At 40.2% G+C, this 26,187-nt stretch overlaps 1 protein-coding gene across 3 annotated transcripts in view; it reads left to right on the top strand.

Annotated features, from left to right (window-relative positions):
* gtpbp6 (GTP binding protein 6 (putative)) overlaps positions 1–25,163 on the top strand; it is a 28,288-nt gene extending 3,125 nt beyond the window's left edge. Inside the window, exons 2-10 of one of the 3 annotated variants that reach the window (XM_048533565.2) lie at positions 3,382–3,519; positions 9,404–9,474; positions 11,096–11,226; positions 12,249–12,319; positions 15,906–16,064; positions 16,999–17,207; positions 19,484–19,632; positions 24,235–24,387; positions 24,589–25,162. In XM_048533565.2, the coding sequence (XP_048389522.2) occupies positions 3,382–3,519; positions 9,404–9,474; positions 11,096–11,226; positions 12,249–12,319; positions 15,906–16,064; positions 16,999–17,207; positions 19,484–19,632; positions 24,235–24,387; positions 24,589–24,712 (1,205 nt within the window). In that variant the 3' untranslated portion in view covers positions 24,713–25,162. The other 2 variants (XM_048533566.2, XM_048533567.2) reach the window with 2 other exon arrangements.
* The last annotated feature ends 1,024 nt before the right edge of the window (positions 25,164–26,187 follow it).

Genomic DNA, 26,187 nt, shown 5'->3' with positions numbered 1-26,187 from the left:
AACCAACCTATCCCCTCCCTAACTCCCCACCTACACTCACCTTTACTGGCTCCAGCCCTGCCTCCTTGACCTGTCTGTCTCCTCTCTACCTATCTTCCTACCACCCCCAGCACTACCCACCTTCTATGTGCCTCTCCCTTTCTCCCTATTTATTTCAGAATCCCCTTCCCCTCCCCCATTTCGGAAAAAGGTTCTAGACCCAAAACGTCAACTTTCCTGCTCCTCTGATGCTGTGCTCATCCAGCTGTCTACACCTTGTTGTCTCAGCTCCATCAGTTTGCTTAGTGCTTGTAATATTGCTAAATTCCAACCTCCCTTCCACCTCCTTTTTTTAATAACACTTGCTTAAATAATTTTTATGTCCTCTAAGGGAAGACAGAAACAAAAAGTTTGTTCATTTCATCCACTATTTGCGCACCATTCTCTGTAGAGGACCAACCTTACTTATTCCTTTCCTCTTTTAAATACCTGTAGAAAGTCTTGCTATCTGTTTTTACGTTTCTGTCTACCTTCTTCTCACATCCGATTTCATTCACCTGATTAACCTTTTAGCCAACCTCTGCAATTCTTTATATTCTGACCAATCTTCTGATCTGCAACTCATCTTTGTACATTTTTATATGGCTTTTCCTTAATTTTGAAGCCTTCCTTAATTTCTTTAGTTAGCCATAGATGGTAGGCCCTTGCTTTTAGAATTTTTCTTTCTAGTAGGAATATACTTAATTCTTAATATTTTCAAAATTCCCCTTAACTGTATTGATTTATCCCCAAGTATAGTGTGTCAGTCCACTTCACAAGCTCAGCATTTGTGCCCATGTTGTTCTTATTTATATTTATGATATTAATCTTGGTTTCAATATTTTCCTTTTCAAACTGTGATTACTATTAGGGAATGTTGATCACTCCCACTAGTGACTTCTTTCCTCTGCTATTTCTTCTCTCCACCTAATTTGATTCTACCTCCTGAACTCCTAAACCAATGTCATTTCTACTATTGCAGTCCTTGATTGACAGTATTATTGCTGTATCTGTTCCTAGCTACTGATTTTTATTGACTGTCATATACCCCTTAATATTCAGGATTCAATTAATATCATCCTAAAGCCTTGCCTCTATAATGGCTGTAAGAATTGTATTTATTTACTTCAATGTGTACTATCAATTTGTTTACTTTGTTATGAGTACTGCGTGCAATCAGATGTAGAGCATTTAGTTTTGTCTTTTTGTCACTTGCATAACATCTAGTCTTGGTTGTTGATGTATTCCTAAGTTTTCTCCACCCTGCCCCTTCAAATCATTCTCTGACCTTCATTTCTTATATTACTATTTTTCCTCTCTAACTTTGTCCCATCTCTTTGATGTATCTCCTCTTTCCACATCTGATCCCTTACCCCATAATTTAGTTGGCAAAAACACAGTTCAGGTGATGCCCCAATAGTACAGCCCCTGCTATCCTCAGTGCTGATGCCAGTGATCCCTGAACTGGAATCCACTTCTCCGTATACAGTATTTAAGACATATTTAGGGCAGCTGTCAGCCTTTGTGAGGAAAAGGTGGCTCGGGCTATTCACTCCTACTTGACTGTTATAACATTTCAGCCTAGTATCATTCTAGTAAATGATTTTTCTGCACCTTCTCCAGTCTTTCTGTATCTGCTCTGTAATATACAGACTAGAATGATTCACAGTACTCCAGATAACTAAGTTTCTATCCAGGTTTAACATAACATCTCATCCCATAAATTCTATGCCTATGGAAATTCGTGCTGTGCTTTGCTTTTTCAATTGCCTTATTAAACTGTGTACCTCCTTTAATTGATTTGCATATTTATACCTCCACATCTATCTGCCTCCATATTCCTAAACACCTATTTTCCAAACAGTACTTAGCCTTATTAATCTTTTTACAAAAATTAAATATCCCAGTCTAATTTGCAGATTTTTAAAAAATGTTTGTGGAGCGTGTGCTAGGCAAGCATTTATTGCCCAGATGACACTTAAGAGTCAACGATGTTTCTGTGGGGCTGAAGTCATTTGTAGGCCAGACCAGGTAAGTAAAGATGACAGATTCTCATTTTAGAGGACATCTGTGCAAAAAATCTTTCTTATTCGCTGTCAACGGTAGTTACAGGCTGTCTTTAGGCTATCTTTTCATTCCACATTTTTATTTCACCATCAGACATCTTCAGTGGTTCAAATTATAATTTATCATATTTATTTCTATGTTTAAACTAGCTACTGAATTTTAAGGAAACTAACTAAAATAAATTAAGAAAATGATAACAAATTCTTATCAAGTAGAAACTTTACCCATACAATTACAATTGATGGTGGAATGAAATATAATTCATGTACCATCTAGTGTGAGGAAAAGTGGAAGGAAGTGAGAGTTGGTAACAAAGAAAGACTATTTTCACAAGAGTTGCAAAGTTAAAGAATGTTATAGGACTTCGCAATTTCAACAGATAAATCATGCTAGATTGTTTTTAATGGTGACAGGATAATGACTGGGCATAAGTTTAAAGAAAATCACAAAAGAATTGAAGAGAATATTAGAAAATTCTGTGCACAGAAAAAGGTTAAAATATGGAATTTTCATATGACAACAAACTGGCTTTGGAGCAGAGTACATTGTTCATTCATTTTTTGAGAAGAAATTGGTACTCGTTTTAAATAAAGAAATAATGAAGAAGTACAGGCAATGAGCAAGGGTATGATCTCAACTGTGTAGCTCAAACAGAGATAAAAATTGGCAGAAACATGTCAGACCAAATAGACTGTAACATTCAATGAGTTTGTGCACAAAATACAGAATTAGTGTCTAATAGTGTTTGTGTTATTTGCACGCTTGCATCATTCAACACTGACTTATCATGTAATTGCCTGCTGAAATTCCTTCTTTCTTCAAAACCGTAGACTTTCTTTCCTCTTGATGTTGTCAAATATACTCTCCATTAATTATACTTTTGAAAATCTTTTTAATATTGTGGGTCATGTGCAAGATTGGCATTTGAAATATGGAATTAAAACAGAAAATGGTAGCAGTACTCAACAGTGTCTAAATGGAAAACAAAGTTAGCATTTCAAGTCTGTGACCTCTCATTAAAATGTTAACGGCTCCTTCCTCCCCAGATGCTGCCTTTTCCGCTGAGCATTCCAAACATCATCTGTTTTTTTTATTTCTGAATTCCAACATCTACCGTGTTTTTTTTATTGATTGACATTTTCATTGTTTACTCATGTTTTAATAAAAAGGGATTGTGATTCAGCATTTGCCCACTGGTATCTCCTGGCAGTGCTTTAATACAGCAGGCCAATTGCTACAGCATTGTTCACTGTATATTCACTGCTGTCTTAATTCTGCGCTTTCTTTCTTCACAAGGTGAACTTCAGATGGATGAAGCAGTTGCTCTTGTGAACACCCTGCCCAACTGGCATGTTGTTGATAAGGTTATTCTTTCTACAAAAACTCCAGACAGCAAATTCATTTTTGGCAAAGGCAATTTTCAGTTGCTTACAGGTGACTCAATTGACTTCCTTAATAATAAAATGTTGAACTTATATACACAAGATTCTAAATGACATCTTGAAAAGTATCCATTTAAAACTGCAATCTAATGTAGTTTTATTTACAGTTTGCAGTAGCTGAGAAATTTTTTAAAAATTCGTTTTGTGAAATGTGGGTTTCGCTGACCAGCCAGTATTTATTACCTGTCCCTGTTTGAAAAGATGGTGATGATCTGCCTCTTGAACCGCTGCAGTCTTGCTGCTGAGTGTTGATCCACAATACCATTAGGGAGGGAATTTCAGGATTCTGATGCAGCACCAGTGAAGGAATGGTGATATATTTCCAAGTCAGGAAGGTGGTGGTGTTCCTATATATCTACTGCCCATGTCCTTCTGGACGTTTGGAAGGTGCTGCCTGAAGATCTTTGGTGAATTTCTCCAGTACATCTTGTAGACGTTACACATTGCTGCTGTTCAACATTGGTGATGGAGGGAGTGGATGCTTGTGGATGTAGTCCCAATCAAGTGGGTGGCTCCGTTCTGGATGGGGGTCAAGCTTCTTGAGTGTATTTAGGGCTGCACTCATTCAGGCAAGCAAGGAGTATTTCATCATGCTCCTGACTTGTGCCTTGTAGCTGGTGGACAGGCTTTTAGGAGTCAAGAGGTGAGTTACTCACTGCGGTGTTCCTAACCTCTGACCTGCTGTTGTAGCCACTGTGTTTATGTTGTAAGTCCAGTTGAGTTTCTGGTCAACAATAACCTGCAGGACTTTGATAGTGGGCATTCAGTGATGGTAACACCACTGAATGTCAAGGGACAATGGTTGGATTGTCTCTTACTGTTGATGGTCATTGCTTGGCATCTGTATGGTGTAAATGTTACTTGCCACTTGTCAGCTCAAGCCTGGATATTGTCCAGATCTTGTTGCATTTGAACATGGACTGCTTCAGTATCTGAACAATCACAAATGGTGCTGAACATCTTGCAATCATTGGCGAACATCTTCACTTATGGCCTTATGATGGAGGGAAGATCATTGATGAATCAGCTGAAGATGGTTGGCCCTAGAACACTACCCTGAGGAATTTCTGCAGAGATGATTGGATCTGAGATGATTGACCTCTACCAAATACAACTATCTTCCTCTGTGTTAGAAATGACTCTAACCACTGCAGAGTTTGCCCCCAATACTCATTGATTCCAGTTTTGCTAGGGCTCCTTGATATCATTCTCACCTCACCTCTGGAATTCAGCTCTTTGGTCCATGTTTGAACCAAGGCTGTAATGAGGTCAGGAGCTGAGTGGTCCTGGCAGAACCCAACTGGGTGTCACTGAGCCAGTTATTGCTGAGCAGGTGCTACTTGCTTGCACTGTTGATAACACTCTCCATCACTTTACCAATGATCAAGAGTAGACTGATAGAGCAGTAATTGGCTGGGTTGGATTTGCCCTGCTTTTCATGTATAGGACGTATCTGGGCAATTTTTCACATTGCTGGGTAGATGCCAATTTTGTAACTGTCCTGGAACAGCTTGGCTAGGGGAGCGGCGAGTTCTGGAGCACAAGTCTTCAGTAATATTGCCGGAATGTTGTCAGGGCCCATAGCTTTTGCAGTATCCTGTGTCTCCAACTGTTTGTTGGTATCACATGGACTGAATTGAATTGGCTGAAAACTGATATCTGAAATGCTGGGGACCACTGGAGGAGGCCAAGATGGATCATCCACTTGGTACTTCTGGCCACTTCAGCTTTATCTTTTGTACTGATGCAAATTTATCATTGAGGATGGGGATATTTGTGGAATTTCCTTTTCCAATGGGTTGTTTAATCAACCACCATCATTTACGACTGGATGTGGCAGGACTACAGAGCTTAGATCTGATCAGTTGGTTGTGGGATCACTTAGTGCTGTCTATCATTTACTGCTTTATGCCGTTTAGCATTCAAGTAGTCCTGTTTGGTGGCTTCACCAGGTTGAAACCTCATCTTTAGGCATGCACTCTCCATTGAACCAGGGTTAATCCCCTGGTTTGGTAATGGCTGAGTGGGGGATATGCCGGCCATGAAATTACAGACTTTGCTGGAGTACAAGTCCACTGTTGATGGTCTCCAGCACTTTATGGATGTTCAGTCTTGAGTTGCTGAATCTGTTCAAAGTCTATCCCATTTAGCATCGTGATAGTGCCACACAACATGATGATTTTCTCAATGTGAAGGCAGGACTTCATCTCCACAAAGACTGTGCAGTGGTTACTGTTACCAATACTGTCATTGCCAGCTGCAGATGCATCTGTCCAGTTGGTAAGGATGAGGTCAAGTATGTTTTTCCCCTCATGTTGGTTCCCTCACCACGTGCCACAGACCCAGTCTAACAGCTGTGTCATTTAGGACATGACCAGCTTGATCTTGAAGTTCCCCACGCAGAGTATATTTTGTGCCCTTGCCATCTTCATTGCTTGCTCTAACTGTTATTCAAAATGGAGGATTATCAATTCATCAGTTGAGGGATGACAGTGTGTCTCATCAGGAGGTTTCCTTGCCCATGTTTGACCTGAAGCCACAAAACTTCATGGAGTCTGGAGTCCGTGTTGAGGACTACCAGGGCAACTCCCTCTCAACTGTATACCACTGTGCCACCACTTCTGCCAGGTGTATCCTGTGATGGTGGAGTCTGGGACATTGCCTGTTAGGTATGATTCTGTGAGTATGACAGTGTCAGGCTGTTGCTTGACTAGTCTGTGAGACAGCTCTCCCAATTTTGGCAGTAGTCCCCAGATATTAGTAAGGAGGATCTTGCAGGGTCGACATCACTGAATCCCCCGCTATCAACATCCTGCAGGCTATCATTGACCAGAAACTCATCTGGACTTGCCACATAAGTACCGTGGCTACAAGAGAAGAGTACAAGAGAAGAGTCGACACGGCTATTTCTGCCATTGTCTTTTCCCGTGCTTTTGTCCATGCCAGGTGATCTGTCCAGTTCCATTTCTTTGAGACTTTACAGTGATTGGTAAAATTGAATAGCTTGCTAGGCCATTTCAGAGGGCAGTTGAGAATGAACCACATTGCAATGGGCCTGGAATCGAGTGCAGGCCAGACCAGGTGAGAATGGCAGGTGAAGGGCATTAGTCAGCCAGATAGGTTTTTCCTGGAAATTGGCAATGATTTCATGGTCATCATTTGATTCTTAATTCTAGGTATTTTACTGAATTCAAATTCCACCATCTGCTGTGGCGGCATTCGAACCTGGCTCCCCAGAACATTAGCTAAGTTTCTGGATTAATAGTCTGGCGATCATACCACTAGGCCATCGCCTTCCCTTCATCCATTGTGTCTTATTCCACAATAAAAAAGTTCATTTCAGCCAATCCGATTAACTCCATATGATATCAATAAATATTTCTAGGCACTGGATACTGCAAAGTCTATGGTCTCTGACAGCATTTTTGCAATAGTACTGAAGATTTGTGCTGCAGAGCTCACTGCTCCCCTAGCCAAACTCTCTGCTGATTGGAGCCATGCCTGGCACATGGATAGATGGTTGTGGTTGTTGGAGGTCAGTCCTTTCAGCTCCAGGAATTCCTGAAGGAAGTGTCCTAGGCCTAACCATGATCAGCTGCTGAATCAGTGACCTTTTGTCCATCAAAGGTCTGAAGTGGAAATGTTCGTTGATGAATACATAATGTTCAGCACCTTTCGTGACTCCTCTGATACAGAAGCAGTCCCTGTTTGAATACGAGAAGACCTGGACAATATCCAAGCTTGGACTGAGAAATAGCAAGTAACAGTCGCATGGGCGATGACCATCTACAATAAGAGACAATCTAACCGTTGTCCCTTGACGTTCAAAGTTATTAGTATCACTGAATCCCCCACTATCAACATCCTGCAGGCTATCATTGACCAGAAACTCAACTGGACCGGCCACATAAGCACATTAGCTACAAGAGAAGGTCAGAGGCTAGGAATAGTTCAGTGAGTAACTCACCTCCTGACTCCTCAAAGCCCATCCATTAACTACAACGCAGAAGTCAGGAATGTGATGGCTAGATGGGTGTAGCTCCAACAGCACTGAAGAAGCGGGACACCATCCAGGACAATACAGCCAACTTGATTGGCACAACATCCATAATCATCCACTCCCTCCACTGTTGATGCTCACTTGCAGCAGCTTGTACTATCTACAACATGCACTGCAGAAATTCACCAAAGATCCTTAGATAAAACCTTCCAAACCCACAACCACTTGCATCAAGGAGTTTCTAGGAGGATAAGGGCAGCAGATACATGGGAACACCCTCCAAGCAACTCCCCCTCCTGACTTAAAAATATACTGCCGTTCCTCCACTATTGTTGGGTCAAAATCCTAGAAGTCTCTCTCTCATGGTATTGTGGGTTAATCTACAGCACGTGGGTTGCAGTGATTCAAGAAGGTAGCTCATCACCACCTTCTCAAGGGCAATTATGGACAGGCAACAAATGTTGGCCTGCCAGCAATGCCAAAGTTCCACAAGTTGAATAGAAAAAATATTTAGACACATTGAATTAGGAAAAAATATGTTTTATGATGTAATGTGCTCCTGAGATGCTGCTTGGCCTGCTGTGTTCATCCAGCCTCACATTTTATTATCTTGGAATTCTCCAGCATCTGCAGTTCCCATTATCTCTGATAATGTTTTATGATGTCTCTGATTTTGTCATAAATAATGTTCGAATACATCTTATGTACAATATAGGCTGTGGAATTAGTTAAATACATTGAAAAGAATGTACAATTATTTGATAAAACTATTTTTGTGATACTTTGTTACAGTAAAAGAAATGTAAGTGACATCTTTCATTATGTTACAAAGGTGATGTTGACAGCCCCGCCTCCACTCTGATAACTAAAACTGAAACACCCAGAGAAATTCGCCTCACCTCATAATCTGTTTAAGGAAGTGTGAAAAGTGGTATAACCTGCCTGTCACACCCACATCTGATATAAACGAGTGGTGAACTGAAAGAAATCCCTTATGCTCACTTTATATTCAACAAGTAACAATTTATTCATACAGGTCTAACAGTAAACAAATTAGCAGAGCTACTACCAAACCAAACAATTCCCTCTTAAAGACTAACTATTCCTGAATAAACAAAATTCTAATGATCTGCTGTTCCAAAATAAATACAAGTCCCACTTATGTAAACCAAAGTAATAAGAAAAATTAAAACTTATCCTGGCTGTAATTTTGAGACATTAAGTCTTCCAGAATACTCCGCGCCCTCTCCACTGATCCTCAGTTAGAAACATATTTCTCCCCTGAATACTTGTCAGGAATATTAACAAAGAGTGCCACTGTCCCTTTAGATGATGGTTTTCTGAGAGCTTAGAGAATTCTATGAGAGCCAGAGATTCTTTCTTTTATAGCTGAGAGCTGTTCTGTTGGCAAATGATAGTTGACTCTCAATGATTTTCATTATGTTACAAAGGTGATATTATATCCTTGATGACCTACTAATTTCTTACAATAGGACTGGCCCTAAGTTGTCAAAATCATTAGATTTAAGTTTAATTGGGTTTTGATAATTATAGCCTGGTCTAAATTAATTGGCTAAATTCAAAAGCCTGTTGTCTTGGTAAAAATGCTGTTTTGCCCACTAATAGTATAGCCTTTACATACAATGTTTCAATTTCAAGAACTGTCTGTACATCAGCTGCCTGCAGACATTTGTTCAATCTCCAAGCTAAAAAAAACATTATCTTTTAAAGGAACATACTCTTTACCGCCCCTCGATCATTTTACAAATATCAAATACTGTGCCCAACTTCACAACAATAGCTTCATTACGTTCCAAATGGTTGCAGAAACTTAAGTGTTAACATGTAGTAATTATTGTAATGCTACTTTTTACAGAAAAATTAAAAGGGCTGCCACAAGTTACTGCAGTGTTTATGAATGTTGAGCGACTGTCTGCATCATCAGAGGTAAAGAACTTTCAGCCAAGCAGAATATGATATAATAACTAATCATAATGTGTTCAATTATATGTAATTGACAGTAATTTCATCGTGATTACATTGCAAACCTCAGAACTGATGTTTATATCATTCGCATAGTATCCTCAAGTGGCAGAGATTTGAAAATGCTTTAAGCTACTCCATGTTGCCTCTTAATTTGTCATTTCCTGCATAGTTTTAGAGTTGTTATACCAGGATGGGTTAAGTCAAACAAAAAAAAGGCATAACTTTAAGTTGATCAAGATACTTAACAAAATAATGTTATTTAACTACTACTCATCAACTATTCCAAAATAGCAGCATCCCTTCAACACTATTTTCCCTGGAGTGTCGGTGACCTTATAGAGGTTTATAAAATCATGAGGAGCGTAGATAAAGTGATTAGACAAAATTTCTCCCCTGGGGTGGGGGAGTCGAAAACTAGAGGGCAGGTTTAAAGTGAGAGGGGAAAGATTTAAAAGGAACCTAAGGGTCAACTTTTTCATACAGAGGGTGGTGTGTATATGGAATGAGCTGCCAGAGGAAGTGGTGGGGGCTACAATTCCATTATTTAAAAGGCATCTGAATGGGTCTTTGAATAGGAAGGGTGTCGAGGAATATGGGCCAAATGCTGGAAAATGGGACTAAATTTATTTAGGATATCTAGTTGACATGGACAAGTTGGATGAGAGAGTCTGTTTCCATGATATACAGAGCTATGACTGTAAGTATATCAATCAAGAATCAATCAACAACATGTTTCAAATACATTATGCTGAGACAAAAGTATTAATATATTGCTCCTCCAAATCCAGGGGAAAATGAACAGCATGTTCTGGGTGCAATACTAAATCATTAGACTGACCTAAATTGACATTTGTGCTGACTTAACTTATCACTGCCCTGAAATAATTGGGATGACATAGCTGGCCTTAAATTCAGATATTGTCCCTGTTTCCAAACATTATCCAGCAATCCTTGGCCACTGATAGTTGAAAGCCTGCTACCATGTATAAAGCACACGTTGGGAGTGTGATGAAATACTCTCCATTTGATTGGAGTCACATTCATCCATCAATAATCCAGAAGCTCAAACCCAATCAGGAGGAAGCAGCCCACTAGATTAATACCCATCCAGCAACCTAAGCATTCAAACCCTCCCATTAATGTATCATGGCAGCCGTGTTACCGTATACAAGGTGCAACGCAGCAACTTACTGAGGCTCTTTGATAGCACCCTCTAAATTCATAACCTCCACAACCCAGAAGAAGGACACCACCAGCTGCAAGTTCTTTTCCAAGTCAGATATATTGTCCTTCCTTCCCTGGTTCAAAATTCTGCAATTGAATTCCTTCCTAACAGCGAGTGTACCTACTCTGCGTAGACCACAGCAGTTAAACAAGGCAACTCGCTGCCACTTTCTTGAAAACAAGTGGGGAGGAGAAACAACTGCAGGCCTACACTCCATAAATATTGTTCTAGTGTTGTAGAATCAGACAGTACTAATAGAGGACGGATAGCCTGTTGTGCCTGTTTGGCATTTCATTGTGTTGATTTTAATCTGTATAAAGGGCAAACAAGTAAAATATTTCCCTTTAATTCTTTTAGAAAGTATTGGAATCTGCCTGGGGTGTTAAAGTGTTCGATAGATACTCTGTCGTCCTTCACATCTTCCGTTTCAATGCCCGAACTAAAGAAGCTAAACTGCAGATAGCATTGGCTGAGATTCCATATTTGAGGTAAGGGCTCAATTTTCTACAACACCTCAAAAACTTTAACAGTATTGCATTGTTAATATCATGGGAGAGATTGCTGATAAAATTAATTATAACAAACTGTCCTCCTGACTTAGAGACATTAATATTAGAAAGATTTGCCGGCTCACTACTTCCATTTGAAGAATTAGAAGAAAGTTGAATTTACGTAGCTCAATAGCTTTAGAACCATACAGTATGGAAGAGGCCCTTCAGCCTGTCGAATCACTTCTGAATTTGCATACCAGTGCACAGCACAGTCTGAAAATTTGCATTCAGATTTTGGCTCTTACTCAGCTATCACAAGGGTGTGTTTCTAATTTTCTATTTTGGAAAACGTTTGGGCATGTTGTCAACTATTTGCTTTGCTTCCCATTGGATCTGAGAACAGGACTTAAGTTGAAAAGTCCTTACTTACCTCCAGCACAGACATGTCTGTTCATCTCAATAACAACGTGTTCAATGTATCGTTGTAGATTGAAAGTCCTATTATATAATTTCAATTATGGAAAGAGCTGATGAAGTAATCTTTTGCTTACAATTAAAAATCATAGAATTATGGTAAGACCAGTTCAGTGTGGAAGTATGCTTCATAACTGCTGCTGTGTCTCTCCGCCATGATCCCGAACTCCATTCCCAAACCCAATGCCCTCATAATATTAACTAATTTATTTGAGTGGCTCAGTTGCCTGATTATGCTTTACTGAAGCAATTTCATGTAAGAAATTCTGTGCCAAAATAGAGTAACGTGAAGTAGCATGGCAACCCCTTTTTTAAGAAAAGGGCATACTCTGCAACATGATATTACATTGAGTGTAGTGAAATACACTGATTATTTTTAAAATTTTAATTTATCCTTTTAAATCACCATTTTTGTTCTTATAAATGTCCTATTTTAGCTGAGTCTTGCAGCAGTATGTTCCACACCGGACTTGCAAAAATGTATCTACTCCTGGAAAGGCTATAGTGTCATTTAATTTGAATAATATTTTGCCCTCATTTGGCAGGTCACAGCTGAAAAATGAATTGGCTCACTTAGACCAACAAGGTGGTGGATCCAGGTACATAATGGGATCAGGTAATATTCCTACATCATCATAAGTTTGCCATACAGGATTATTGACCATTATCATTGATCCAATCTCCTACAGTCTTCTGATGCTGCATTATGTGTTATTGGAATGTGGATGTGAAGATTTTGCTTCACATAATATTTTAAAGATTAGTCAATACACAGCCGGAAGATGCTCATTTTGGTCTGTGTTGCCTTCTGATGAAGTAAACAGTGTTGTAGGATAGCTCATCACCCTCTGAAAGGGAGCCATAAAAAGAAAAAGTTTTATTATTTTGAAACTTGGAAGCGAAAGGGTTAAAGGGCTGGTCAATAATCTGTAATTCAAATGTGCTTGACTTCTGTTTCTCTCACATATACTGACTGTCCTTCTGAGAAATTCCAGCATTTTTATTTTAATCCTTATTTCCAGTATTTAGTTCCATTCTGATCCACCTCTGTATTCCCCCTTCTGCCTCATTATATTACATCCTGTATTCAAAGGTCTCAATAAAAATTACCAATCTCATTACTATTGGTTGAATTCCAATGTTTTGAAATGCCTTGGAGTAGGTTGCTTTGCTAAAATTGTTTATAGGTGGTTGTTGGTATTGATAGTTGCTCATCTATCACTTAATTCAAACTCCACATCCAATGTTCTCACTTCAAAAAGGCCTGCAGTTCCAACCTTCCTTCCATGCCTGTGAATTATATAGCTTGCTTCAAGGTTTTTCTACAGCCTCAAGGCTCAAGTTGTGGATCTAATGGAATGCTGTCACTTTCCTGGATGGATGCTGCTCCAACAACACTGAAGATGCTCAACACCATCCAGGACAAAGCACATTAACCCTCACATACCGTTAATGCTTAGTGATGGCAGTATTTACTGTCTTTGAGTTGCACTGCAGCAGTTCACCAAGGCTTCTTTGGCAGCATCTTCCAAACCTGTGGTCTCAGGACACAAGAACAGTAGACAGATGGATACGTCACCAACTGCAGGTTCCCATCCAATAACCATATTCTAAACTTGCAACTGCCGAATCCTCGGATACTGCAGTAGTTACGTCACTACAAATTATCACATTTAAGCAAGACTGTATTGTTTGAAACGTATTCTCATCAAAACTCATGCAAATTTTGAAACAGTCCTGGAACATCAAACAAGCACAGACTACAAATAAAGTTAATATAAAACACCAGAATAGACAAGAAAAGATGCAAAAAAATTATTTTAATGGTTATAATGTTCATGTATAAGATTGTTTGTTTATCTGGAAGTGGAATGCTATCTGACTCATCTGCAGCTCTGGAAGCTGGAAGTTGAGGATCATCAGACTGCTCCTCTACTGCTTCAGAGGTGGGGAGTTGACTATTCTCGTGGATTTTATTCAGCCTAAATTGAAGCAGGCAAGGCCAAAACAGGCTGAACAAATAGCAACCGACCCAGGAGTGCTGAGCTTTGGCACATATTTATTCCTGTGCACTGCTGGGAGAGGGTAAGAATTGCATTATCACAAATCAGGTGCATGTTATTGGAATGCTAAGTTGTAAAGTGAAAACCACGTTATGGTGAAACCATATTATTAATCGAACTACCCATATATAATGTCATCATTTCCTTCACTGTCACTAGGTCAAAATCCTGCAACTCCCTTCCTAACAACACCATGGGACTATCTACCAGATGGACTATGACAATTCAAGAAAGCAGCTCATCACCGTTTTTGTTCAGGGAAAACCAGGATGGCATCAAATGCTGGCTTTGCCAGTGACACTTGGGTCTCATGACAAATAAACAATAAAATTCTGGATTTGCGTCGAGAAACGGATTTAATTCAAACAGAAGAGAATGACTCCTTCAGCTAAAATCAATACTTGCAATGGAAACTTCTGGTTTAAATGTCAGAACAATTGTGGAGGAACAAATTAAATACTTTAAACATTGCTACCTTACACAAGGGCATTAGCTGAATGCTAATTCCAACATTGCCCAGATGTGAAACAGAATTCCTACAGTGCAGAAAGAGGTCATTCAGCCCATCAAGTGTGCATCAACCCTCCAAAGAGCATTCCACCCTATCCCCTTAACCCCACATTTACCATGGCTAACTCACCTAGATCGCACATCCCTGGACACTATGGGCAATTTAGCATGGCCAGTCTACCTAACCTGCACACCTTTTGGATTGTGGAATGAAACCAGAGCACCCAGCAGTAATCCATGTAGACACAAGGAGAACATGCAAACCCCACACAGACAATCACCCAAGGCTGCAATCAAACCTGGATCCCTGGCACTCAGAGGCAGCAGTGCTAATCACTGAGCCACTATACCACCCTAGGATTATAAAAGACAAAAAAAATGATGCCATTGGTCAGTATTTAAGTTAGAATGCATCCGAGGAAACTAACTCTTTAATCTTCTTTATGTACAGGTCCTGAAATGAAAGTGAAAGAAGTCAGGTTCAATTCAGTTTAGTAAGACTTGACACAGCTGATGATGAGCAGTGGTATCAAAGGATAACAGTATTCCATTAAACTCTGGCCTCTGTACGATTTCCCTTGCCCTTGGTACTGTTGCGTCAATAATTGTGACACATAATACCTTCACAATTTCTGTTCAGAATACCTTTTCTTATATTCTTGTTGCACAGAAAATCCTTTGGAGCTCAAGTTAGCCAATCTCTACTTCACTTACAACGTGATTATCTACTCCCCATAGCCAATTCAGAGTTCGGGTTCTTTGACTTCTCAAACATACTCTTACTGGCTTGTAAATATCCCAATACCATACCAAACTCAACCATAGTAAAAAAAACATAATAGATTCCGACTCTGTTATTTTGTCTCTAACTATTCTGGGCCTCATATTCTGTTAAGATATTCATCTTTTATTTCTCACGCAACAGCCTATGCTCTTTTAGAATTCTGCAGAAAATTACCTTTTTACCCAGTTATTTTCTTTCAAAACTTTTGGGGCAATGAAATACAACTGTAGTTTTCTATCATGTCACCTCTCAGCTGCTGATAATTAAGGTGTAGTCTACTAAATATCAAAAATATGGTTTAGCATAAAATTTATCACAATAATTGAATACATTAATTTACAATCAGTCTGTAATAGTGTTTGTACAGATTTTGGTAATAAGCAAGGGATGTAGGGATTTCCCAGGGTTCTGAGAAGTTGGATGAATAAGTTCTCCATGTCTCCCTCCCCTGACCTAATACACTGTCAATAGTCTATCAGGCCTGGCTCAAATTTTGGTAGCTTGTTCTTATTAATCAGACTTGTTGCAGTACTGTAGTGTAGATTAGACAATAAATTGGGGTCAAATATCTTCATACATTTAAACATTCCTTTCAATTTAGTGCGTTTTATAAGTTGGTTTGGACCAAAAATTGTTCAGTGGTGATTTTGTTGTAGAATATAGATTCAATTGTTGTAAACACTGACTTGGCTGACTGATTTTCTTCCCCGAAGAACATGTGCCACCCTTTCCTGCTGTAGACTAGGTGTGACTTTAGAACCATAGTAATGTTGGCATTGCTGAAAGAATAGATTTTTAAACACTGACGATGCATTCACTTGTCTTAATCAAATTATTAATTTCAGGTGAGACCTTCATGGAAGTTCAACAACGCCTTCTTAAAGAAAGGGAATTGAAGATTAGAGGGGTGCTAGAAAAACTAAGGAAGAAACGACAGTTGCTGAGGACTAAGCGCAAGCGCAGAGAGTTCCCAGTTATTTCTGTCATGGGTTACACAAATTGTGGTGAGTTTCCATTCTGCATTTGTCAGGAAAAAACTGCAATTATTATTGTTGTTCTTTGCTAAAAGGTTATTCACTGCTCATGAGAATTGCTTAAAAAGTGCAAAAAACCAGGCAATATAGTTCCTTCCGCCTCTTGAATTTTCTTAGCAAGAAAACAACCAGTATAAAATGGGATTGACCTGCTGTGCTCATCCAGCTCCACACTTTGTTATCTGGAATTCTCCAGCATCTACAGTTCCCATTATCCCTGATAAAATGGGAAAATATTGTTTCCGCTAATTCAAATCAATGAATGGAAATGAGTGCATGCTTCTCCTTAGTTGTTACTGTTAATCTGAAAATAGTGATCATTCTCTTCATTAACAACCCCCTGTAGACTATAGCACATTTTAATCGTGCAGTGTCTATGCAAAAATGGTTTGGTTTCTCCTCGAGCACCATTGTTGGAGTAAACACATTGTTAAATGCAGTGGGGCATTGTCTGAGTAAATTGGATCTATGTTCTACGGAGTTCAGAAGAATGAGAGGTGAGCTCATTGAAACGTTTAACATTATGAGGGGATTTGACGAAAGGGAATTTAGAACAAGGGGTTATAGCCTCAAGGTAAGGATTCGATCATTTGAGAGTGAGAGGAGGAAACGTTTCTTCACTCAGAAGTTTGTAAATCTTTGGAATTCTGTACCCCAGAAGGTTTTAGATACAGCATCATTGAAAACTATTTCAGCTTTCAATATATTCATCGCTAAGAAAATCAAAGGATTATGGAAAGGTGGTGAGAAAGTGGAGTTGATACTCAGGATCAAGTATAAATAGCAGAGTAGGTGTGAGGAACTTACGCTATTTCTTAGGTTTGTTTAATTCGCAAAAATGTATCTTCCTACCACAGCGTAATGGAACACTGAAATCTGCTGCATTTCGTATCTTTCCATTCAGGCAAAACGACCCTAATCAAAGCTCTGACTGGAGACTCAGGCCTTCACCCGAGAGATCAGTTGTTTGCTACTCTTGATGTTACTACCCATGCCGGCTTGATGCCAAGCCGCCTGACTGTCCTTTATGTTGATACAATTGGATTTCTTTCACAGCTACCCCACAACCTAATTGAATCCTTCTCAGCAACTCTAGAGGATGTGGCCTATTCAGTAAGTCTTATTTTAATTTTTTTTCCCCTGCATGCGTGGCTTTTTATTTAAAAGCTACCAAACCCTGAACTCTTTACCACGTCTTCTGTTTTAACTCAGTAGATCATGTTATTTAGGAACTGAAACTAGTAGAGAAGGAAAGTCCCTGGACAGGACTCAGTAAAATAGGAACCCGTGTTTGGATGTCTGATATATTCAAAACACACCCTTTGAATGACCAACAACTGAGCCCATATTTCGTTTTTATTAGCAGGATGAGGAACAGGTCATTAATGTTTCACAGCTCCCTTATCAGCTGTCCTTTATCAGCTTGTTTCATATGGAGATAAATGAGGCTCATTCATATTCTTACAAGGATTGAATTTCATTAAAACTTTAGCGTAAATTCAGCCCAGAGAAGGTGGGAGAAATTTTTTTCTTGTGTAGCACCTGATGTTGTCCATAGTGAATATATTTGGCAACACGTTTCTTTAAAAAGCTTCATTTATGTAGCACCTTCCACGACTTTGGGTTGCCCTGAGGCACTATAAAGTGAATTAAGCACTTTTTCTCTATGAAGTGCTGTCACTGTTTTATTGCAGACAGTTCCAGGCCCCACAAACAACAATGGTTAATGGTTATTAAACTTCCACTTTTGGCTTATTCATTTAGGGATAAATATTAACTCGGACACTGGGGATAATTCTCCTACTTTCCAAAGCAATAGTGCCGTGCAATCTTTTATAGAAACACAGGGGGGCAGAAGGGGCCTTTGTTTCATATCTTACCCTAAGGATGTTGAACAGAGGGTTTGTACACCCTCCTGGATGAATGTAAAAATGTGTGTTCATTTGAAACCTACTTAAGATAAATTTTCACTTCCCTTTTTTAATTTGGATGAAATTCTATTTTACGATAACCATGATTTCATAGCCATAGTTTGATATTTATTACAATAGTATGGAAAAGCAGTGTTAAGATGATCTGACAGACATTCTTAATATAGTCAGATAGCCATTTCTGCAGTGCAGATGTAAGTTCCACGTCAGGATAGTGCAGAACTCCCAACGTTGCAGTCTGTTAGGAAGATTTTTAGAGTACATTTGTAGCTCGGATTATGGTTGGTTGGCTCACCGAGCTGATTCATTGTTCTGCAGATGTTTCAGTACCCTGTTGGGTAACATCATCAGTGCAAACCAACCACGAAATTGTCTAAGAAATCGAAGATTCTGCTGAGCAATTTCCCTTCGCATGGAACCCTCTGAAAGTATCCATTAAAACTAAAATTTCTGAAGGTACTAATGCAGTTAAGTGCCTCATCTAACACCTGAGTAATATTAAACTGACTTTCCAAAATACCAGGACCACCCCATCCAGGACCCATCATTTAACCAGACGTGCGCGCATATACCCACACGGGCACACATGCTCGCACACACACACACCACTTCCACCCCCACCTCCACTGGAACCAAGCTCCACTTCGTTTTCCTCCTCTGGAACCCAACAACCCAACCTTGCCTGTCCTAACCTACCTTAATCTCTCCATGACTAAGCTGGCCCCTGTCCCACCTTGCTCCCTGTCTTCTACTCACCTGGCACCGGAACTTCATATTTGCCTTATTTACTTGGTTTTACATATGAACTGTCATAGTCTGTCCGAAAAGTTGGATATTTCAGTTATAGAATAATGACTGACTCCTGTGGAAACGATGCACGTGATTGGTCCTCAGGTGACTGTCCTGCACTGAGGTACCGGTCGGATTTAAAGTAAGGCACTGCATTTCTGAAGAAGCCTTGATCAGAATCTCATGTCAAGAATACAGAGCTCGCTCTAAGCATAAAAAAGAAGCAGAGTGGGAATCTAAATGCGATTGCCATTCCTCAGAAAATCCAGCCTGTTGTATTTGGTTGGTTAGAATATTACATTGAATTTTGGAAGACAACTTTAGGATGGACGTCAGTGCCATGGAAAAGATACACAAAAGATTCAGCAAGTCATTAGTGATGAGATGCAAGATTAGAGAAGCTGAGAATCTCACTATAGCAGAGAAAGTTAAAAGTGAAATAATAGATGTATTCAAAATTATAAAACTTGAAAAGGAAAAGCTATTTCCATTGTCAACTGAATCAGTGACAATGCTAAATGGCCACTTATGTTGTAATATTTTGTGACTCTAGACCTCATGGCAATAAGCTTGACTGTGATTGTTACAGATAACAGACAAGAAAACAGCAGTTACATGAATTGCATGGTTTATACGAACCCCCCCCCCCTCCTTTTTATCTGCATCCAGGATGTAATCGTTCATGTCAGAGACATCAGTCATCCTGAAAGCACGAACCAAAAAGTCAACGTTTTGAGTGTTCTCCAGAATCTCCAACTCCCAAACCAACTCTTGGATTCCATTATTGAAGTCCACAATAAAATTGATCTTGTAGTAGGGTAAGAACTTTATAATGTTCGCACATAACAAACAGCTGATATAATTTTGACCAAACAGGTAGATGAGAGTAAACTGGTTGATGCGGTGTATATGGATTTCAGCAAGGTGTTCGATAAGGTTCCCCACAGTAGGCTACTGTACCAAATGCGGAGGAATGGGATTGTGGGAAATGTAGCAGTTTGGATCGGGAATTGGCTTGCTGAAAGAAGACAGAAAATGGTGGTTGATGGGAAATGCTCATCCTGGAGACCAGTTACTAGTGGTGTACCGCAAGGGTCGGTGTTGGGTCGCTGCTGTTTGTCATTTTTATAAATGACCTGGATGAAGGCGTAGAAGGATGGGTTAGTAAATTTTCAGACGACACTAAGGTCGGTGGAGTTGTGGGCAGTGGCAAAGGATGTTGTAGGTCACAGAGAGACATAGATAAGCTGCAGAGATGGGCTGAGATGTGGCAAATGGAGTTGAATGCAGACAAGTGTGAGGTGATGCACTTTGGTAGGAGTAACCGGAAGGCAAAGTACTGGGCTAATGGTAAGATTCTTGATAGTGTAGACGAGCAGAAAGATCTTGGTGTCCATTTACACAGATCCTTGAAAGTTGCCACCCAGGTTGACAGGGCTGTTAAGAAAGCATACAGTGTTTTAGCTTTTATTAATAGAGGGATCGGGTTCTGGAACCGTGAGGTTATGCTGCAGCTGTACAAAACTCTGGTGCGGCCGCACTTGGAGTATTGCGTACAGTTCTGGTCACTGCATTATAAGAAGCATGTGGAAGCTTTGAAAAGGGTGCAGAGGAGATTTACTAGGATGTTGCCTGGTATGAAGGGAAGGTGTTACAAGGAAAGGCTGAGGGACTTGAGGCTGTTTTCGTTAGAGAGAAGAAGGTTGAGAGGTGACTTAATTGAGACATATAAAATAATCAGAGGGTTAGATAGGGTGGATAGGGAGAGCCTTTTTCCTAGGATGGTGACGGCGAGCATGAGGGGGCACAGCTTTAAATTGAGGGGTGAAAGATATAGGACAGGTGTCAGAGGTAGTTTCTTTACTCAGAGAGTAGTAAGGGAATGGAACGCTTTGCCTGCAACGGTAGTAGATTCACCAACTTTAGGTACATTTAAGTCATCATTGGACAAGCATATGAACGTACATGGAATAGTGTAGGTTAGATGGGCTTCAGATTGGTATGACAGGTCGGCACAACATTGAGGGCTGAAGGGCCTGTACCGTGCTGTAATGTTTTATGTTCTATGTAATATGCATATGCCTGTGACCTCTATTACTTCCTTTTTTCCATTAAGATTTCTATTTAGAGTCCACATGGTTTTTAATCCTAAATTGTAATATCAAATTATGCATTTGTTTATATAAGGTTGTCAGATTTTATATTTCGATAGTTTGCCTGTATTGTTGGTCACTGGCCTTCATATGGTCATATAGCGTAGAAGGAGTAGGAAGAAACCCTAATGTAGCTCATCTCAGCAAAGGAAATATTGGCCTCCGCTCTGATCTCTCGAAGGAAAGGAAAAGCTAGCTGAATCCTGATCCTCACTTGGCAGGGAGCAAACAGTTAACGCTTGGCAGCAATAACTGAGCTTGGTAGCAATAACTCTTGCTGTGAAGTAGAATGAAGCAAAGTAAAATAATGCACAGAGGCAACACACTGCCTGACACGCTGAATGCTCTCCATGTTCGGTTTGAGCAGAATACCCATGGTGTGGTGACGCCTGCTCTGACAGCCCCAGATACACCAGTTCCCTCTGTCATCACTGCAGAAGTCAGATTGGTCTTACTGGAAGTCAACCCGAGGAAAGCGACAGGCCCAATGGTGTCCCCAGCCAAGCACTCAGATCCTGTGCAAACCAACTGGCAGAGGTATTCACTGACATCTTCAACCTCTCCCTGCGACAAGCCAATGTTCCCACCTGCTTCCAGGAGACCACCATCAACCCCAATCTAAGAAAGCACATGCAGTGTGCCTTAATGACTACCGCCCGGTGGCTTTGACCTCAATAATTGTGAAATGCTTTGAGAGGCTGGTCATGGCCCATATCAACTCCAGTCACCAAGCCTGCCTCGATCCCCCACAATTTGCCTACCGATGTAACAGGTCCATAGCAGATGCCATATCCCTGGTGCTGCACTCATCCCTGAAACATCTGGACGACAAAAATACCTACATCAGACTTTTGCTCACTGACTGCAGCTCTGCCTTCAACACCATTATCCCCTCCAGACTGATTTCAAAACTCCATGGCATTGGTCTCAGCTCCACCCTCTGCAACTGGATCAGAAAGCTACCAGTGAAGATAGGTTCCTACACCTTCTCCACAATAATGCTCAACGCTGGGGCCACCAAGGATGTGTCCTCAGCCCCCTACTGTACTCCCTGTACACCAAAGACTATGTTGCCAAATTCCAAATGAACATCATCTACGAGTTCACTGATGACACTACTATAGTGGGACGGATATCGGAGATAGAGGGTTTGGTGACGTGGTGCAATGAAAACAATCTGTCTTTCAACATCGGATAAACTAAAGAACTGATCATTGACTTCAGAAAGAAAGAAGGAGAACACACCCTCATTTACATCAATGGAACTGAGGCTGAGAGGGTGGAGAGTGACAATAACGGACAATCTGTCCTGACTTCCCACGTAGATGTGACAGACAAGAAGCCGCAGCAACACCTCCTGTTCCTTAGGCGGCTCAGGAAATTTGCCATGTGTGTAAGGTCCCTCACCAACTCCTACAGACACACCATTGAAAGCATACTGTCCAGGTGCATAACAGCCTGGTATGATAACTGCTCTGCCCAGGATCATAACAGAGTACAGAAGGTTGTCTGCATAGCCCAGATCATCACGGAAGCCAAACTTCCATCCACAGTCTCCATTTACATGACTTGATGCCATGGAAAGACTGCTAAAATTATCAAAGACCCATCCCACCCCAGTAATGGTCTCCTACAATCTCTTCCGACGGGGAGAAGATACAAAAGCCTGAACACAAGCAGATGCATGTTCAGGAACAGCTTCTTCCCAGCCTTTATTAGACTGATGAATGGACTCTCTAGCCTCAAATAATGCTGATCTTGCTAACGTTAATTTTCGCCTAGTGCCACCTTGTGCAATGTAACTTGTATGTCTCTGTCTGTCTTTTTGATCTGTACAACTATGCTTACAATGATCTGCCTGTACTGCTTGTAAACACAACTTTTCACTGTACTTCAGCACGCATGACAATCAATCATTCAATAGATCTCCAACTCAGGTCCTGTGAAAATATTGGTTGAAGTACCATTGGTCCCACATGGGGAATTGCTCCCCTTGTTTCTGATAATAGAAACTAGAGGTAAAATGATCTTGAGACAACAACAATGTTTTGATGATGGTTTACAAATTAACAAGAACCCAAAGCTATATTTCAAAAAGTCAGGTAAACTGAAATATTCTGTTGCTAGGTATGGTAACCTAATTGTATTAGTATAGCAATCTGGAGTACATAAATTGAAACCCCATTATGGAAAATTGAGAATTAGATTCAATAAATCTGATCATTAATGATTTTGCAGCAATAAAAATAGCCTTGATTTCTGCAGGATAGTTATTGGGGACCTGCTGTTCCTGTTCTGGCCAAGCCTGCAAGTTGCTGCAGTCGGCTTTGCATGGTTAACTCTTAATGAACTCAAGTAAATAACTACTGCCAGGATTCCAAGAATGAACAAGTGTTTATTAGTTGGAATCAGTGAAAAATAAAATATTAGTTGAAAGATTTTTTAAAAATGATACCTTTCCCAAATTTCTTCTCCTCCTGCAGGTAATTCGAAATATCTCTTCTCCATTTTTATCAACTCCTCAATTTTGTGAGTACAAGAATCTGGCTGCAGTGGATCCAGAAAAGGTGGATTATTTAGCCATTGGGGCAATTCAATGGATTCAGGTTTTAAAAGAAAAGTCTTTCATAGCATCATAAAGTCATTCAGCCTGGAAACAGGCCTTTGGGTCCAACCAGTTCATGCTGAACATAATCCCAAACAAAACTAGTCCCACCTGTCTGCTCCTGGCCAATATCCCTACAAACCTTTCCTATTCATGCATTTATCTAAACGTCCTTTAAACATTGTAAGCATCCACATCCACCGCTTCCTCAAGAAGTTCATTCCACATGTGAACGACCCACAGTGTTAAAAGAAATTACCCCCATGTCTTTCTTAAGTCTCTCTCCTCTCACCTTAAAAATGTGTCCCTTGGTCCTGAAATACCCCCTGTTCAGGAAAAGACATCTACCATTAACCCTCACGATTTTATAAATCTCTATAAGGTCACCTCTCAACCTCCTACACTCCCGTGTAAGAAGTCCCAGCCTATCCAGCCTTTCCTTATAAATCAAACCTTCCTTACCTGGCAACATCCTGGTAAATCTCTTTTTGCCTTTATTCTGAGTCATCCTTCAAGAATATCAAGCCTGCTGTCTTCTCACCACTGTCTCTTGGTGTTTATTCAATCAGTTCAAAGTTATTCTGTTAACTGTCTTTCCCATTAACCTGTGATCAGACTCTATGTAAAGCTGATTTTTTTTTTTCCCCTCCCATTTATTAAAGATATCTACCCTCAGACCCAAACACTGTTGCAGTTTCAGCACTACATGGGCTTGGCCTAGAAGAACTGAAAAAGAAAATCGAAGAGGCGGTTCTACAAGCAACAGGAAAACTGATCCGCACTATTCAAGTAGAATTGGCTGGGCCTCAGCTGAGGTAAGAAAGAAATCTCAGTACAAGTGCATGGTTTTAAAATATATCTGATGAAAATTAGTGCATTTGCAAGACCATTTTTAAACAGTTAGTGAAGGTTGTTTATTCAGGAGGATATGGAGAAATGGTCTCTGATGGGTTAATTCATGGGGAGGCTAATGGAAAGATGCTGACAGACAACACTACTTCTTTTGATCGTTTCAGCTGGTTGTATAAGGAAGCCACTGTGCAGGGAGTGGATGTTTTGCCAGAAGATGGTTTGGCTAATGTGAGAGTGATCATCAGCAGCTCCGCTTATGGGAAATACAAGAAGCTGTTCCAACTATGAGGGAAAAGAAATGAATTTCCAGTGTAGAGAATTTTACCATTTCTCTCCACGAAAGAAGTTATATGTGAATAGCATCTCTGATGTGCATCTCCAAACGGACTCGCTGCCAATAAATTACGTTGAAGTGCAGAAATCATCATTCTGTAGGCAAACTTCAGTGGTTTGCACACAAACAAAGCCCCTGCAACAGGAATGAGATAAACAATGAGCCAGTTCTTTCAGTGGTTTCCCTTCCAGGAAGATTATTGACTATGATACTGGAAGAATTCCCCACTTTTTTTCCATGGAATCTTCCATCAATGGGACAAACAAATAGGAACTCGGTTTGTCTCGTTCCAAGGATGAAGCATGTTTTTAAAATAAATTCAGAATGGAGTAGCATTATGGTGAAGTCAAAGAGATTGTGATGGCGTTGGACAACAGTCCTGATATAACTGCCTAAAGTTTAAGTATTTAAATAAAGTAAAAACTTAATAAAATGATATCTTTATGAAAGTGGTAAAGTCACAACTGTATTACATTATAGTGAGCCAAGGTTCCAGCCACTGACCACCACCCAGAAATGATTGCTGAAAAACGGTGGACTTTTGTTTTCTAAGATTACAAAGAATCTTGATCAAATAAGTCAGTGGGCTGACAAATAGCAGACAGAATCCAAACTGGATAAATGCAAGGTATTGCATTTCAGTACAACAACAAGGGTAGGGCTTATAAAATTAATGGTGGGGCCTCGATAGTGTTCTAGAACAGAAGGACCCAGGGGTGTAGGTACATAATTCTTTAAAATTTGTGCCACATATACACAGGATGGTTAAAAAGGCATTTAGCATGCTTGCCTTCATTTCTCGGTCCTTTCAGTATAGGAGTTAGGAAGTCATATTGAGGCTGTACAGGACTTTGGTGAGGCCTCTTCTAGAATACGGTGTCCAGTTCTGGTTGCCCAGTTACAAGATAAATATTATTAAGCTGGAGAGGGTTCTGAAGAGATTTACCAGGATGTTGCCAGGTATAGAAGTTTTGAGTTATAAAGGAATGCCGGGACTCTTCCACTGGCATGTTGGAGGTTGAGAGGTGACCTGTTAGATGTTCATAAAACAATGAGACGTGTAGATAGAGTTGATGGTAGTTGTCTTTTGCCCAAGATGGGAAATTTCAAGACTAGGGGGCACATTTTGAAGGTGAGAGGAGAGAGATTTTAAAAAAGACACGAGGCACATTTTTTTTTACGCAAGAGGGTTGTTCGCGTATGGAACAAACTTCCTAAGGAACAGGTGGATATGGGTATAGTTACAACATTTAAAAGAACATAGAACATTACAACACAGTACAGGCCCTTCAGCCCTCGATGTTGTGCCGACCTGTCATACTGATCTCAAGCCCACCTAACCTACACTATTCCATGTACGTCCATATGCTTATCCAATGACGACTTAAATGTACCTAAAGTTGGCGAATCTACAACCGTTGCAGGCAAA

Source organism: Stegostoma tigrinum, chromosome 6 (genome assembly GCF_030684315.1).
Source record: "Stegostoma tigrinum isolate sSteTig4 chromosome 6, sSteTig4.hap1, whole genome shotgun sequence".
Classification (NCBI taxonomy): domain Eukaryota; kingdom Metazoa; phylum Chordata; class Chondrichthyes; order Orectolobiformes; family Stegostomatidae; genus Stegostoma; species Stegostoma tigrinum.
This window is presented reverse-complemented; position numbering and strand designations above follow the sequence as displayed.